At 47.0% G+C, this 17,411-nt stretch overlaps 1 protein-coding gene across 1 annotated transcript; it reads right to left on the bottom strand.

The window, feature by feature from the left end:
- Positions 1 to 4: 4 nt before the first annotated feature.
- On the bottom strand, positions 5 to 17,170 carry LOC125368398 (mortality factor 4-like protein 1). The gene is made up of 11 exons (XM_048369353.1): positions 17,024 to 17,170; positions 15,819 to 15,885; positions 11,304 to 11,390; positions 10,097 to 10,177; positions 7,003 to 7,028; positions 6,043 to 6,131; positions 4,117 to 4,218; positions 2,906 to 2,994; positions 2,035 to 2,207; positions 1,651 to 1,735; positions 5 to 727 (listed from the first exon to the last, which is right to left on the bottom strand). The coding sequence occupies exons 4-11, from the start codon at positions 10,153 to 10,155 to the stop codon at positions 643 to 645; spliced, it is 708 nt and encodes a 235-aa protein (XP_048225310.1). The 5' UTR covers positions 10,156 to 10,177; positions 11,304 to 11,390; positions 15,819 to 15,885; positions 17,024 to 17,170; the 3' UTR covers positions 5 to 642.
- Between the last annotated feature and the right edge of the window lie 241 nt (positions 17,171 to 17,411).

Here is a 17,411-nt window from a genome sequence, read left to right as displayed (position 1 = left end):
AGTGTTTGAAATTTAAAGAAAACTTTTTATTGAAGATCTGAAAAACAAGTCCTAAAAGATTTGACTTTTCCAGAAAACTGTAGCTACACAATGCATTGCGTCTACCATGTTAAACGTGCATTAGACACAAAATACAAAACCATGAGACAAGCCGGCAATCTTCAACAACGGAGCAGATCGAGCGCGTGGGGACGAGGAGCGCGAGGATGGGCTGTGCGTGAAGCACCATGAGAACAGAACAAAGCACAACGGGCGACGGCAGCTCTACACACATCGGGCCTTTGGCACTGGGTCAGCGTGCTCACACAGCGTTAACACATAGATCAAAGTGCGTAGTGTCAAAGGAAGAGACCACCAGCACGGAAGCAGCGCGGTCGCCTGCCTGCCGACAACACGACAGCTGTCTGTTGTCCGTCCGGGATACACTGGTAGCGATTTGGAAATGAAGAAAAGAGGAGGAAAAGGAGTGGTAACCCCTTTTATTTTCTCTGCTTAAAATGGAACAAAACAATGATCAATTCTGTAGTACACTAACATCTTCGAAGTACACCGTCTGTACAAGAGGAGGATTAGGAACAACGTGTCACACACGTCCCCGACGCGTGCACACTTGCAGCGTGTTCCACAGATGCACGTGGACGCTCACACGGCCTTCCGGTGGTACTCGGGGGGAGCCACTTCGTAATCGCTGGCACTGAACAGGGTGGCAGAGTTCTTCGCCAGGTACCTAGGAGGAAATATTCACTCACTGTAAGGCTCTCAGAACTCGCTGCACGGACTCCACCTTCTCCCTACGCGACACAGCCCACGCCCAGCACTGGCCCAGGAGCGGATCCCCGCGATCCTCCCACGGACAGACAACACAAGGAAGAAGGAGACCGTGCGCACGGCGGGGGCCTGTGGCAGCACCCCTCGCTCCCACGGCAAACAGGCCGCGCGCCAGAGCCACGCGTGAACCACTGCCATCCTGCCATCCTACCAGGTGGCAGTGCTGCCCGAGAGGGTTCTTTTCTCCACGCCAGTCCTGAGCGTTGTTTTGCTCAAGAGGAGCCACAGTTCCTCTTGACTTTTTCATGGCTACTTGGAGGTAAGCGCCTGGCTAACTTTCCCTCTCAGGCTGGCTTCAAACTACATCTTCCAAGATCTCAGCCTTCTGGGTAGCTAGCTAGGAGTGAGCTATCAGGGCCCTCCCTGGTCCTAAAAAGAAGTGTTCAAGTCCTTCCCAACACGGGAATGCAGGCGCGCGCTACCACTCCCAGCTCCTTTTCTTAGTGTTATTTATTAGGTTCCTGCCCTTGCTGGGCCCTGGAGGAGCATGCCTGTCATCCTAGCTGCTTAGGAGGCTGAAACCTAAGGACTGCAGCAGTTCAAAGCCAGCCCAGGCAGAAAAGTCCATGAGATCTCATCTCCAGTTAACCATGAAAAAGCCTTGAGCATAAAAAAAGCCCAGAGACAGTGCACAGTGCCTAGGCCGAGTTCAAGCCCCAGGACTGGCAGCCGAAGAGACACCAGCCCTCGAACTCACGTGATGATCAAACCCCCTAAGCACCCGCAGTCCTCGTCCACTGCCGTCCGTGTGTGACTACGATGACGCACGCACTCGCCTTTGGTGGCCGTAACTAAGCGGCTCTGCTTCTCGCCATTACTCACTTGAGGAAATCATGGAGATAGTTGAGTAGCAATGCCAGGCTCTTCTCATCCAGCGGAGTGTAGGCCAGCATGGCGCCAATGCGAACTGCATGCACAAAGAACGGAGTGCGTGGCTCAGCCCTACCCTCAGTGCACGGCCCACTGCAGCCCAGCGCAGCTCCCGGGGCCCCGAATCCCTGCCCAGCAAGAGCAAGGGCCGCTTCAAGTCTCAGTGCCGCCAATAACCAGTCCAGCGCTGGACGCTGAGGGCAGACTCTGCTGCTCTCGGCCTTCGAGTGTGCGTCCGGTTGGAAAGGACTGGGCTTAGGAAGTGACTTTAACCTGCGCTCAGTCACTCCGGACAGAGGGACAGGCGAAGGTGCTGGGCTCCAGGGTCCCGCTTACCGAACAGCCGCAGAAGATGAGGCGCTCCGTACACATGGGACATGGGGGCGTCGGGGTGGTCCGCGAGGATCTCCGCGTACTGAGGCCTCTCGAACTTGTAGAGCAGCTGGGTGCCCAGCATCACGTTGAAGTACTCCTTGATCCCGGCCACCACCTCGTTCACGGCGTACTCCCTACAACAGCAGAGCTCTCAGGAGCCGCACCGGCCCCCGCCACGCGCCCGGCCCCGGGACACAGAGTCGCAGCGTCGGCGGCCTGACCCTTCCTGAGTGACCGGACGAGGCACGGGACAGGGCACTGGGGCTCCCTAGGGAGGCCGAGATCCATGGAGCACAGTTCGAAGCCATCCTTACCAGAATAGCCCAGGAGACTCCAATGAACCACCAAAAAAGCCGGAAGGGGCGCTGTGGCTCACGGGGTAGAGCGCTAGCCAGGAGCCAAAGCAGCTCAGGGACAGCGCCCAGGCCCTGAGTTCAACCTACAGGGCTTGGCAGACTCCATACAACCCTCAAAACAAGGTTTTATACTTAAAAAACTATTCCATTTTAAATGATTATGTGTGTCTACATAATAGCTTCCAAATCCAACTACTTAGACACTAAGGAAAAATAGCTTGTCAGAAAACTATCAAACCAATGAGTCATCTTTTGCTCATTTCTTTTGTCAGTTGTGGGGCTTGAACTGAGGGCTGGGCACTGTCCCTGAGCCTCTTTGTGCTCAAGGCTAGCGCTCTACCACCTGGAGCCGCAGCACCACTTCCTATTTTGCTCCTTTCTGATGGCACTAATATACAAAGTAGAAATTGCAGAGGTTTGACATTTAAAACAAAGGAAAACTACCTTGGGGTCTACTGGAAAGAGTATAGTCTTACTTATTGTCTGTATTTCCTCGAGATTTCTTATAACTTGCATAATCTTCTAGAATGGAATCCACATTCTTCTTAGCAGGAAGATAAAAGAGCTAGAAAACAAAAAGCACACTTCAATACAAATGCCTTAAAAACAGCTGTAGAGTAAGCTTTTGTGCAATGAAGTCATTCGCCAAGCTCTACCCAGTGCCGGTAATCCTAGCAACTCAGGCGGCTGAGATCTGAGGATCGTGGTTTGAAGGACGAGACTCTCATCAACATTAACCAGCAAAAACCACACTGGAGACATGGCTCAAGCGAGCAGCAGCGGTGAGCACCACTGCTCAGTGGTCAGACAGGACACACGCACTGGACAGTGAAGAGTGTTACACCAAGGATGTTCACAAAGGACACTATTCAGCAACTGAACAAGGATGTGGCTGAGGAACCAAAACTTCCTCCACCTCGATGAACTATCTGGAAACTGGGGACCAGCCTGCTCTGCTCTGCTCCGCTCCGCTCTGCTCCGCGCTACTTCTCCACAGACCGTAGCCGGGGCCGCGTGAGCGGCCGGCGCGTCACCGAGTCCTCTCTTCCCTGGCCAGGCCCCAGCGTGCAGCGTGACTGCAACTCTTCCTTTTCATTTTCACATCAACCCCATGGGGTCCCCTATCGCTCCATTAAGTGGGTGCTGAGAAACACATCCCCACTCACACACACTGCATGGCAGAGCCAGCGCTTACCCAGTGAGGATTCGAGTCAGGATTCACACTGCTGCGCACTCTGCACGCTGACTGCTAGGTCCCCGACTTCCCTAACCGTCAAGCCGCACCCCGCACCCCCACCCCCTAAGCTGTGTGTCCTCAGTGAAAGGAAGCGAGTCCAGTCCAGGGGGCAGCGGCTACTCAGAACACAGATCTCAAAGGCTGCATTTCAAAGCCAACTCAAGCAGCAAAGTGTGCTAGAATGCCCCTCCCAACTACAGTCCAGCGTGGTGGAGGTGAGGCTCGGGGAGCGCTCAGCTGGCCACCCTCGCGGAGCCCCCGAGGCCCCTGTGCCACGGCCCTCGTCCTACCAAAGACGCCAGTGAGACGCGGCTTCATCTTCAATGACCCACACACGCGCGTCGTCTTGAGCCAGCCAGCGTCTGAGCTCCCACCCAGCCACACCTCAGCTCGTCAGGCCCGCCCGGTGCCCCGGTGCCAGGGACGCGCGGGCCCAGGGCTGCAAGGCACCTGTTTCTGTCTGGTAATTAAGTCCCAGTCATCAACCAGCCACGGCTTCAGCTCTTCAGGAATCTTCACTTTAACTTCAACTCTATTCATAAATGTTTCTTCCTAAATAGAAAAGGCAAAGGTAGTATTAAAAATATATGTTCTTGTTTACATAGGACTGTGAGAGAGGTTAAGAGACACTGATTAAACAGAAACCACTCACAGCTGGAAATAACATTAAAACCTAACCTGAGGGAGGGGGAAATGAGGGAGGAGGTCACAAAAGGTACAAGAAATGTACCCAAGGCCTAACGTATGAAACTGTAACCCCTCTCTACATCTCTGTGACAATAAGTAATTATTCAGAAAAAACAATAACAATTGTATGTTATAATGAGAGTACACTGGAAATACTGAGTTAAATAAAATATTTTCAATTAACCCAAGACTATCATGCACCTAGGAAAAAGAAAAAAGATGAGGCTCCTGCCTCCAGCTATCCACTCAACCACCTTCCCGTGAGAACAAAGCTCTTCAGTGAGTTCCCTTCTTCTGGAAATGAACATCCAGACTTCATACACTTCAACTCCTTCCACTTTTTTATTTTGGCCAGTACTGGGTTTTGAACTCAGGGCCTGAGCACTGTCCCTGGCTTCCTTTTGCTCAACGCTAGCACCCTGCCATTTGAGCCACAGCGCCACTTCCGGCTTCTTCTGTTTACCGCACCCAGGGTTTCATGCATGCTAGGCAAGCACTCCACCACTAAGCCACACTCCCCGACTCTCTTCACTTTTATTATTGCTATCCAAATGACTATCCTAAACACGACTATCTTTAAAGGAGCACCTATCTTCAAATCACAAAACCAATTCTTAGTTAAATCTTCAAAAATCTGTCCCAACGTGGGGGCTGGGGATGTGGCCTAGTGGCAAGAGTGCTCGCCTCGCTGGGTTCGATTCCCCAGCACCACGTATACAGAAAACGGCCACAAGTGGCGCTGTGGCTCAAGTGGCAGAGTGCTAGCCTTGAGCAAAAGAAGCCAGGGACAGTGCTCAGGCCCTGAGTCCAAGGCCCAGGGCTGGCAAAAAAATAAAAAATAAAAAATCTGTTCCAAAGTGACCATTTAAAAAATTTAAGATTCTCATTAATTTCACATATTGGCAGCTATATAAGCTGTTTCAATTCAAAGTTAAAATCCTATTTTCCAACTCATTAACTTTGGAAATTGTAACTGAAACAATTAGAAATAAATATGACCCCTTACTGTAACAATTCTAGAGTATTTTACTCACATATACATGAAACTGGAGTTAACTATCAGTAATGCTTTCAAGAACCAAGCAAGTACTACAACTAAAAATTTTAAGAGGCTACCAAAGGGGGCTGGGGATATAGCCTAGTGGCAAGAGTGCCTGCCTCGGTATACCCGAGGCCCTAGGTTCGATTCCCCAGCACCACATATACAGAAAACGGCCAGAAGCGGCGCTGTGGCTCAAGTGGCAGAGTGCTAGCCTTGAGCGGGAAGAAGCCAGGGACAGTGCTTAGGCCCTGAGTGCAAGGCCCAGGACTGGCAAAAAAAAAAAAAAAAGAGGCTACCAAAGGAAAGCCTGTGAAAGATGGGAGTCAGTGGCTCACATCTACTATAATCCTTGTTACTGAGGAGGCTGAGATCGGAGGATCCATACTCAAAGGAGATCCTTACCTGCAATTCAGCCACCACAAAAAGCTAGCTCAAGTGGTACAGCGCTAACCTGGAGCAAAAGCTTCGGGACATTGCCCAGACCCTGAGTTCAAGCCCCAGGACTGACAAGAAAAAACAAAAAAGCTTTTTGCGTAACCATTTCCAGCACACCTGTAATCGCAGCCCAGAAAGGAGAATGAGAGCAGCCTCATCAACACCGGGAGGCGCGATCTAGAAGGAAGGAAGGGAAGTGGAGAAGAACTCACATTCTCAACAGTAGGGTCCACCCGTGCCCTTTTCTTCCGAGGAGGCTGGGGTGTCTCGCTGGTACTGCCACCATCTCCATTGCCAGGTGCTAGGGAAAAAGAGGTCGAGAGTGTGGTTAAATAAGAAGTGTCATGAAAACTGATCTAATGCACTTACTTCCATTATTTGCCCACTGTGGCAATGTTACTGGAGAATTAAGTCACACTCCAACCAAAGATAAACAGCTCTACCTACTTAATAGTGGCATCATCTAAATGATATCACCATCTTCCATTTATTACAAGTCCTATGGAGAAGTCATTAAAACTAAAGCAGATGAGAGCCAGGTACGGGTGGCTCACACTTGTAATCCTAGCTACTCAGGAGGCTGAGGTCTGATAATCTTGGTTCAAAAGCCAGCCAGATCAACAAAGTCCCTGAGACATTCTTATCTCCAATTAACTACCAAAAAGCCAGAAGTGTAGCTATGGCTCAAAGTGATAAAGAACTAGTTAGTCTTGAGCAGGAAAGCTCAGAGACAACGCAAGTGGTCCTAAATTCAAGCCCCAGGGCTGGCATGCAAGAAGAAAAACAACTCAAGCAGATGGATTTGAGAAAAGGGGACCCATGGCAGGGGAAGGAGAGGGTAATGAATGTGAATGTATCCCAGCACATTTATATGTGCATCAAAATGTCACAGTGAAATACATCATTTTATGCAAATAACATATGCTAAAAGGAAGAACAATGTATTTTTATAAACTAAAAGATGAAAATAACTGAATTTTACAAAAAAATCAAGGCTAGGCTTCTTACTAATACTCACATATGCATCTACAACATTGCCCTCTCACTTTCGAGCATCAAAGATTACTACAAAGCCTACTAAAAAATTGTTAGCTTTTTAAAAAGGGTGAAGTCAAACAGCAAACATTCTAAAGGGAAAGTGAGGTTAATTTTAAGAAGGCTAATATTCTTACTTTTCTGCTTATTCTTTTTGGTTTTCCTGAAAAGAAAAAGAAAGATTATTTCTTAACAAAACAGGTTTAAGTTCAGCCAAATATTACCTTCATAAGAAAAGGGATGTTTATTAACTTATGAATTCCACCAAAAAAGCTTTTTTCCTCACAATTACTTTAATGTGCTTTTCCCAAAAACTACTTTTGATTTTAGATTTGGATATTTCTTAAGTATCAGCTCCTCCCTGCACACTGGTCAAATCTCCTTTCTATCTCTTCCCCATAGCTAAGACAGAGAGCCATGTCCATCTAGCTCAGCACTAGTAACAACTTAGCTCTCATCTATCTGTACAGTATCAAGTCAGAAATGACCAGTTTTGCCTGTGCAATTTCTGACCAGGCACCACTAGTTCACACCTACGATCGTAGCTACTCAGGAGGCTGAGACGCAAAAATCAAGGTTCAGACAAATCCAAGACTCTCACCCCTAAACTAAGAGCCAAAGTAGAGGCATGGCTCAGGAAGCAGAGTGCCAGCCCAGGAGCTTAAAGAAGCCAAGAAAAGCACAGGTCCTGGATTCAAGCCCTGGCACTGGTACACACTGAAGTAATGGACTAGGCGTGTGGTTCAGGTAGGAACGAAGCCCCAAGTTCAATCCTTAATACCACAACAAATACAACTCATTTTTTTTAATTAAAAAAATGTGGGCGGGAATGTGGCTTAGGGTACAGTGCTTGCCCAGCACACATGAAGCCCCCAGAGTTTGATTCTTCACAGTACCACCCATACAGAAAAAGGCCAGCAGTTGACACTGTGGCTCTAGTGGTAAGAGTGCTAGTATAGCCTTGAGCAAAAGAAGCCCAGAGACAGTGCCCAAGCCAAGTTCAAGCCCCAAGCCTAGCAGTAAATAAATTTTTAAATGCTTAAAATGTATTATTTTGGTGGTACCAAGGTTTGCGCTCATTCTTACTAGGCCAGGTACTTCAGGTACACCTCTAGCTCTAGTTTTAGCTCTTTAAATAATTTCTAGAGGGCTAGGGATATGGCCTAGTGGCAAGAGTGCCTGCCTCATATACATGAGGCCCTGGGTTCCATTCCCCAGCACCACATATACAGAAAATGGCCAGAAGTGGCGCTGTGGCTCAAGTGGCAGAGTGCTAGCCTTGAGCAAAAAGAAGCCAGGGACAGTGCTCAGGCCCTGAGTCCAAGCCCCAGGACTGGCAAAAAAAATAAAAAATAAAATAATAATTTCTAGAACACAGAACAGTGTATGAAGCCTATGCTTTAGATTACTTCTGTCGGGACCATTACACCCGATTTCTTTACTTTTCTACAGTTCTAAGTAATGTTCACGACTATGATGAATCAGCTGTGTTGGTTGATCTCAGGTCTTTTATGTGTGTGTTGCCCTAGCTGGTTTATCTTTTGGCAGCACTGGGATGTGAGCTCCACACGGTAGCCAGGACCGCACCCCTTCTGCTTTGCCATTTCCATAGTGTATGTGTTTAGCTGTAAGAAGCAAAACCTGGCCAAACTTAAGAACTTCCCTAACTTCTGTGAGGTCAACTTTTCTAATACCAGGATTTTGGAGTAGCATTTCTGAATCAGATTAAACCATACACTTTACTTGCTTATATCAATAATACAAAGGGCCAAAAATACCAAGAGTTCTTACTCTCCATCTCTACTGTAAAATTAAAAACGCAACTGGCCTCAACTCTGAAGGGTCTAGGGAAATGGTGGAGCTATTTTTGCCCAGCATGCACGAGGACCTTGGTTCTTGGTTCTCCCCACCACCCACCCAAAAAATAAAAGATTTGTCACATTATTTCAGTGGCTCCCACTTCACAGTACAGATTCGCGGGCACTCCTGCTCACTTCGTTCACTCTATTAAACCTGCAAGCTACTTCTTCAGAATGCCCCAATCGCCAATATTCCACCTGTATTCCTAACTTCTAAGCCCAATGACTACTGTTAGCATCAGGCAAAACTGTGAAGCTTCTCTGTCCAAGTCCACGCTTGCTCACCATTGCAACCCAGCTACTGGGAGGTAGACAGCCAGAGCGTCCCCGGTCCCCAGTGCCTGGGGACAAAGCTAAGTGAGACTCTCATCTCAACAAAGTCATGATTAACAGCAACAGGTGGCAAACTTCTAATCCCAGCCACACAGGAAGTCAAAGGTACACAGTACAGTCTGAGGCCAGGCCAAGCAAGTCACAGGAGGCCTTATCTGAAAACGGCAAAAGCAAGTGGCTCCAAGGTGGTCAGCGTGCCAGCACCCAGGAGGCCTTAGCTAAGAAGGAAGGTAAGGCAAGTGGCTTCCAGGTGGACCAACTGAGATGGACCACCTCCACATGCCAGCAAACAGGAGGCTCTCCACCCCGGTAGGGAGGGGCCAAAGACAAGAGAAGAACTTGAACAGCCCTTCCTGTCATGCATGGTGGGAGGCCCAGGTAGGAGGAATGGAGTTAACGGTCAGCCTGGGCTGTGCACGAGGACCTTATCCTAAAACACAAGAAAAAAATAAATTTCAAAATATGGGCAAATCTGGTGTCAGCCAAAGGCACAAATGGGCAGCTCGGGCAATTTCAGATAGAGCAGGGGGTGCCAGTGGCTGGGCTCAGCCCACGCCTGTCATCCCAGCTACTCAGGAGCTGGGGTTCTGGGGTTTGTGGCCCAGGAAGGAAAGTCCACAACTATTATCTACAATTAACCACCAAAAAAGCCACAAGCGGAGCTGTGGCTCAAGTTCAAGCCACAGGACTGGGTGGGATGAGATGTGATCTCCGTGTTCTCACATCACTAACGCAGTTGTGCCATATGCCATGGACATGTGTGTGACCCACACTGCAGGCTCACGAGCTGTCAGTGCCACTGAAAAAGTAATCGTTGCTCAAACTCTGCCTCTACCGCTGTGAGAGAAAACACCATGTGTGTACACCTGTAACTTCATGCCACTCTACTGTAACAATGGTTTCATAACGCATCAGGGGCACAGCCGCTACGGAAAACCACCCCCTTGTGCATTTCTCGTGACTTTTAACAGCCGGGTATCTTAACATGTATTAAGTTGAAATTATACTTATGTAACGAAGCAAAGCTAGCAGCCCTTACACTTCAACGCCCTTCTGCTGCAGGCCGGAGGTCTTCTTCCCTGGAGCTGCCCCTCTCATCTTCCCCTCCGCATACTGCTCCCTGCAAAAGCAAGTTCCAAGCTCAGGTGGTGAGGAAGGACTTGGCTGGAAAATACCACAGTGCCGGCGTGGTTCCACCCGGACCTGGAGGCCTGGGAACATGGCTTACGCAGAGTGCTGGCCTTCCACATGGACCTGGACTCCACATTCACCAGCAGTTCCCAGCTCACACACTCATCTTAACTAGACAGACACAGGGATTTTCGCAATCAGGCAAGACAAACCAAAGCGTGGAAGACCTAAAGATTTCCCGCTTCCACACCTACGATTCCAACGTGGGTGCAGCAGAAGTGACTGCCCTACATTTGAGGGTACCTCACTGACACACCCAGGTGCATGTTTCAGGACTCACTAATCCCCATGTCTACTTTGGATAGGACTCTCCTTATCATTCATCTTTATGCAGCTCAGCACTGACCTCAGGTGGTCTTACTGGGTCTCTCTACCTGTGCTTTCAGACCCGAGTCCATGTGGATGTCTCTTCTGTTTCCCTGTCAACTGTGTTGGGGTCAGCTGCACCTTTAAGGGGCCAAAGCTGACCTCGCCCTGTCCCTCCCCTTCCCGTCTTTAACAGGAAGAGAAGCCCCTGTCCCTGGTGCTAGCACGTGTGCTATGGCGGAGGGGTAGCCCAGGGGCCCATCCATAGGGGGCTGGACCTCTGCCAACAAAGGAAGTCTCCTGACATCATTTGAGGGACAGCCCCTTGGGACCAATCAGGGGCCCCTCTCTTGTGCCCGCCTTTGGGGTATATCTGGGGGGCTCCTCATTTGAATAAACAGAAGCCCTAGAGGTTTTCTCCAGAGGCCCACGCATCCGTGTCGTTCTTGGCGGTTTGGGGGCACCCTGCGACCACACGCCAAGGCTACCTGTGGCCATCGCTCCCACGTGAGCTTTGTAAAGGACCACCCAGGAAGGGGCGGACAAGCCCCTTCCCCCCCCAAGCGAGGGGAAGTCGAGAGAGAGAGCCCACAAACTGTACTTTCCACAGAACCCAAGATTAGACGCAATGGCAGGACTCGTTCGTCCCTTTACCTAGACCAGGCTTGTCTGACCACTTCAGACCAAAGCCTCACACAACTGACAGGTGACAGGCACACAATTCTCAGGGCTCATCCCTCACAACTTACTGATTGGCCTTCTGAAGTTCTCGCTGCTTCTGGAGATTGGTGTCCACGTACTTGAGTACTCTGCTCTCTGGAACCCACTCATCCCAGCTGAAAGAGAGCAAAACAGCATCAAAACCCAGCCCCCATGACGACCCTCCTCCTGCAATGACTGTGACCCATCCAGGAGGCCAGGCTTTGGGGAGATCTGAGATAACGTGATAAATTGGTACTGCAAAAAATGACAGTCGAGTCAACATCCATTTTACTTTCAGGAGCAGCATTCCAAATATTCATTGTCTGAATCCAAAAAGAGGTCAATCCCATCGTTGTACAAATGGCCAAGAATACACCTAACTCACTTACAGAATGAAAATAACGAGTCTCTGATTTTAATTGCCAATGGTAAGGAACAGTCCCTAACAAACCAACTTAAAACAACAACAACAACAAAACCCCAAGAAGCTGGGTGCCGGTGGCTCACGCCCGTCATGCCAGCTACGCAGGAGGCTGAGCTCTGAGGATTGTGGTCTGAAGCCAGCCAAGCTCTGGCAGGAAAGTCCTTGGAACCCTATCTCCAAGCACAAGAAAACAGCAAGTGGCCTTGAGTAACAACCTTCAGGGATGGTGCCCAGGCCCAAGACCAGGGCTAACAGTACCTATACTGCCGTGCTGTCAACAGAAACACGCCTAGCACTTGACACACATACCCACAAAGTGTTAGAGGAACTCACCCTCCAGACACCTGGGCTGCACTGTAATGGCTTACCAAGCCACCCCAGCCCTCACCTCGGCTCACAGCAGCACGGGATGCAGTAACTCCACAGGGGGACTGAAGAAGGCTTTCTAAGCACTGTCAAGGTTTGGAATCTATTACTAAAATGTTCATAAGGCACTCTGGCACTTCATAAAATTCCCTCCCTTTTCAACGCTGGTGTGGTTTTTCTCCCCCAAAAAGAACCTGGAAGAAGGCATTTCTTAAGAGCGCTCGGGGCTGTCTCCCCGCTGATGGAGCTCCCTTAGTGCACAGGCAGGTAAACGCTCAAGGCAAGGCTTCTCTACCGTGACTGTTCACCTCTGACCTCTTATAGAAGGTAGCCAGAAGGAAAGTAAATAGAAAGCATTCCTCAACATGATTTCCTTAAGAGAACTTTAAACATGCATTTACCTAGAGGTCAGGAGGGGATGGTGCACTGAGGGAGCTCCTTCAGGAACAGGAAAGGGGGCTACAAGAGCCTCACGTGTCTTCAAAGTTTTTTCAGAGCGCCTGGGCCTCACAGCACTTCTGATAGACAGCATAGTACAAAGCGGTCTCAGTAACGAGGTCCAGAATGTAGCTTACGCTTTAAGATTTACTTACAAATGGGATATTTGAATGTCTGGGGCAACCTACTTCACTAAGGGTTCTGTGACTCTAGAAACACATTCGTATTGGAAACAGTAAGCCTAAGTTTGAGACACTGGAATGTTGATGTCTGAATTTTTCTTCAAAATGAGATCATTCTCTTAATTTTAATCCTCTCTACATCAAGGGAGCTAACTTGACAGTTGTCAAAACCACCTTACAAATCTCTTCCCCTCAAGATACAAAAGCATCTTCATAGAAAATCCAATGGACTCCTAACAGTTCCCTTTATGTGCAGAGTTGAAATCCCTTCTGAATTAAAGTAAAATGAAATAAACAGACAACATGATTTGCTCTGAAGTTATCTCTGCTAGAGCAACAGCTGACAACTAAACAAGCAAATGGATGTTTGGACTTCCCCAAAGGAAGCTTTGAATTCCCAAAGGTCACACTCTTGGGAAACAGTGTTCAGCATAGAATACAACACACTTGCTATACATCTCAAGAACCCTGCCTACCCACTTCCAAAATAAATGTAGTCTTCTTTCACAGTTCATATTGAAGGTTACATGGCTCTTTACAGAATTATACATTTACAAACCAATCCAACCACAAAAACATGCCGATGTGCAATGCTAACCACTCCCCACCATTTTCCCCAAGTAGAAAACAAACTGTGCTCAAAACTCTCATTTACTCCTGTTACCAAACTATATGACACACCGAAGGAATCAACAGTATTTTAAAGTAACGAAGTCTTATCATTCGGTATTTTCACAATTTCTAGTAATATACAAAAGCCAGTCTTAATATACAGTCTTTGATGGACTGGGAATGTGGCCTAGTGGCAGAGTGCTTGCCTAGCATACCTCAGCACCACATATACAGAAAATGGCCAGAAGGGGCGCTGTGGCTCAAGTGGTCAAGTGCTAGCCTTGAGCAAAAGGAAGCCAGGGACAGTGCTCAGGCCTTGAGTTCAGGCCCCAGGATTAAGGGAAAAAACAAACAAACAAACACCACAATCTTTGATCTGTATATGTAACTGCATACAAACCACCTACTAATTAACTATATGCAAGCAAAGGTATTAAAATAGAATCACTAAAACAATTTTATTAAAAAAATTTCTCTTTGTGCCAGTCCTAGGGCTTGAATTCAGGACCTGGGCACTGTCCCTGAGCTTTTTTGCTTAAGATCAGTGCTCTACCAGTGAGTGACGGTCCCCTCCCAGCTTTTTTGGTAGTTAACTGAATGTAAGAGTCTCACAGACTTTCTTACCCAGGCTGGCTTCTAACCACAATCCTCAGACCTCAGCCTCCTTTAAGTAGCTAGTATTACAAGTATGAGGCACTGGCACCCAGGTTAAAAAAAAAAAAAGTATCTTTTTTAAGTGATTGTATAGAAAAAGACTAAAAAAATCCTTTAAAATTATGCAGGAGCTGGAACAGGGCAGGCCTACTCTACCATTTGCTCTTGACAGGGCTGTCCTATGTAGACTTAACTTTCTCCACTCACATATGCACACAGAATTTGTTTCCTATAGGAAATAGAGGTTTTCATTACAGCACTCTCAATTTATCTGGGTGTCACCAAAAAATCAACAGGTAAAATATGAGCCTAGGGGTTGGAGACATGGCTCAGTTGATAGAGAACTCACTAGCCAAAGATCAAGAGAGGATCTACGGAGGAGGACAAGGAGAGAAAAAACTAGGAGAAAAAGGAGGGAAAGGGTGACATTGTTAAAAAAGTAATGTACTCAAGAGGTCAAGAATGTGGCTTATAGCATCCATGAAGCCCTGGGTTCAATTATGTCACAAACACAGAAAAAGCCGGAAGTAGTGCTGCGGCTCAAGTACTAGAGTGCTAGTTTTGAGCAAAAGAAGCTCAAAGACAGTGCCCAGGCTGAGTTCAAACCCCAGGACTGATAAAAAAAAAAAAGTAATGTACTCAATACCTGACTTACGTAACTAACACTTCTGTACATACCTTTACAATGAAAAATTTAAATAAAAATAACAAGTAAAAAAAAAAGCATCAGTTTAACATTTCAGTTTTGATTTGAAGAGAAAGCTGAGATGCTCTAAAAGCCACAAGGTAAATTTTCCTGTTTCCTGGATGTAAGAATTAACTTTAGATCATAGTTTCAACTTATTTTCCCAAATTCTCAACATTTAAAATACAAGACTGGCATGGTTTTCAGTTACTGATTAAGAAAAAAGAAAAATCACAAATCATCAGAATGTACTTTTCATGCATTGACATTCCCACCTTTCTACAATTATACTAATGGAACAAAAATTAAACAATTTCCTATCAAAGAAACAAGTAGTTGTTCCCAGCAGAGGGAATCATATAAAACAAGATCAAATTCACAGGGCCAGTGTGTGTGTGTGTGGGGGGGGGGGGGGCGGGGGGACCAAAAGAAAAACACCTTCCTTCTACAACACTGGAATATTCAGCTATCAAATCAAAGGGCGCCACCCAGGCACCTGAGAATGGGTCAGGCGACAAAACATTGAGAGAGCAACTTGTAAAGTGATTGACAAGGTGGCTTTTGAAGGACAAAGCATTTGTAAAACTAATTTAAAGGCCCTCCTAGTAAAAATTACAAGCCATTCAATTACAGGCACCAAAAGAAAAAAAGGCAGCCTGTGCTTAGATGGGGTTTTTTGCAGTTCCCATGGAGAAAGATCCATCACTAAGAGCTCTGCTAACAGAACATAAAACTAGATTATTTCACAGAATTCTATACCTGGCTACACCATATGCTGAGAGCCAAACAAATCACTTTCTGTGAACATTTATGTTCACAAACTACATACATAGAGTTGGTAAACTCTCGTTTCCAAGTCAGACAATTTTTATCCTTTTTCTCTATAAGAAATCCCAACTGGTTTTCAGTGTAACTACCTGAATTAACACAATAGTCACATATGTGTGTTAAGACCAAATTTCAGGCCATCCTAAAATGCACCAAAACCTTCAGAGTGTGCTGGACTGCCACACATCATTACACCAGGACAGCTGGTGGATGAAGTAGGAATTTAATGTACACAAGAACACAAGAAATACTCCTACAGGAAGAATGTGGTGATACAAAATAAAAATGGCTGACTACTAGAAATGGCTTGCCCTTGCTTCAGTTACATATTACAACTGCTCAAGAAGTATTATTTTAAAGATCTAATACTCACTTTTTATTCCAACCACTGTAATGTATAAAATACTTCACTTGCTTGTCCTTTATGCAACCTTCACACACTGAATAAGAAAAAAAACAACTTAGAAAAAGCCACTCTACTGTTAACTCTGGTGGACAAAATAAAAAGCAACACTTAATTTAACTCTCTCAAAACCCTAAGCTATTTATGGTTTGTTTGCTTATTTAGCAGACGGGGACCTCAAGCTCGCTAGCGAGCAATCTACCTCCGGACTGACGCACCCTGCCATGGTTTCTCGGCGCAGCCTGCTTTCCAGGCAGGGACTCCACTCTCATAATCCTGCTGACCCATCTGCCCGTGTAGCAGGGGGGCAGATGGGTGCCAAGCGTGTGTGCTGACATCAGGGGTCTGTGTCTGCCCAATATGGCCTCAAACCACGATCCTGCCTTATCTACCGCTGCCTCCTAAGAAGCAGGTTACAGAGCTATCTGTACCCTGGCTCCCCCTCGAGTCCCCCCCACTGCCCCACACAAACACACTCTTCTGTGTGGTCCAGGCGGGCCTTGAACGCACAATCCTCCTTTGTGCTGGGGTTACTTGAATGTTCCACCACTTGTTCAAACCCAAGCCAAGAGCTACAATGATTTCAAAAACAATCTAACCGCCCCTAGAAAGCAATACACTAGTTTCAGAGTCGCCTTAATTCTTAAGATTATAGCACAGTCACGATGAAGGTAATGGCTATTAGATTTTTAAAACATAACGGTGTTCAGTAAAGTTCTTTTCAGTTATTTCAAACATTATCCCTCAGGATGTTTCACTCCCAAGAAGGAAAAGATAAAAGATAACCAGTGTGTTTGTCAAAGCTCAGGAAACACCAGAGAATGTACGATCAGAAAGACTCATTGCATAACACTCTCACATACACATCAGTCAAAACGTGACTGGTGAAAAGTGATAACCAAAACTGACCTCTTAAAAACACACAAACAATTATCCTGCTGGGCACTGGAGGCTCACATCTTTAATCCTAGCCACTTGGAGGCTGAGAACTGGAGAATGTCGGTTTGAAACCAACGTGGGCAGGGAAGCCCTCAAGCCTGACTGGAGGATGGGTAGTAAGCACCCAACTGAGCGAGAAAGCAAGGTGAGGCAAGAGCTCCAGGACACACACCCCAAAATGATCAAATTTGGCTAGTAATTTTGACCAACTTTCTTGAAAGAAACCAACTTGATACCTTTGCTTCATAAAGAAGAGGTCCATGAAAGCACAGCACTCGCTCACCTGCAAAAATTAAAAAAAATAAAGCTGGATTAATTTGATTCCAACTTCAAATAAGCCAACATTAGCAGCTGAGAGCAAAATTATGAACAATGGGTAAGTCTATACAGGGACAGCACTTTAGAATGAACTTCCGCATACCCACTTGCCAAAATTTTGGGCTACTGCAGTGACCTATCAGTAAGGTTAGCTGACTTGGATTGTTCTAGATATCCCTAGAAACGCATTTTTCACATGCTATGTGTCTCCTCACCATGAATCACAAAGATGGATTCCCTCACCGCCCATCCTGGCCTTGACTGAGGGCCTGAGCACTGTCCTGGCTTCTTTTTACTCAAGGTTAG

Source organism: Perognathus longimembris, chromosome 20 (genome assembly GCF_023159225.1).
Source record: "Perognathus longimembris pacificus isolate PPM17 chromosome 20, ASM2315922v1, whole genome shotgun sequence".
Lineage (NCBI taxonomy): Eukaryota > Metazoa > Chordata > Mammalia > Rodentia > Heteromyidae > Perognathus > Perognathus longimembris.
Note: the sequence above shows the minus strand (reverse complement) of the source record. Positions and strands in the feature narration are given on the sequence as shown.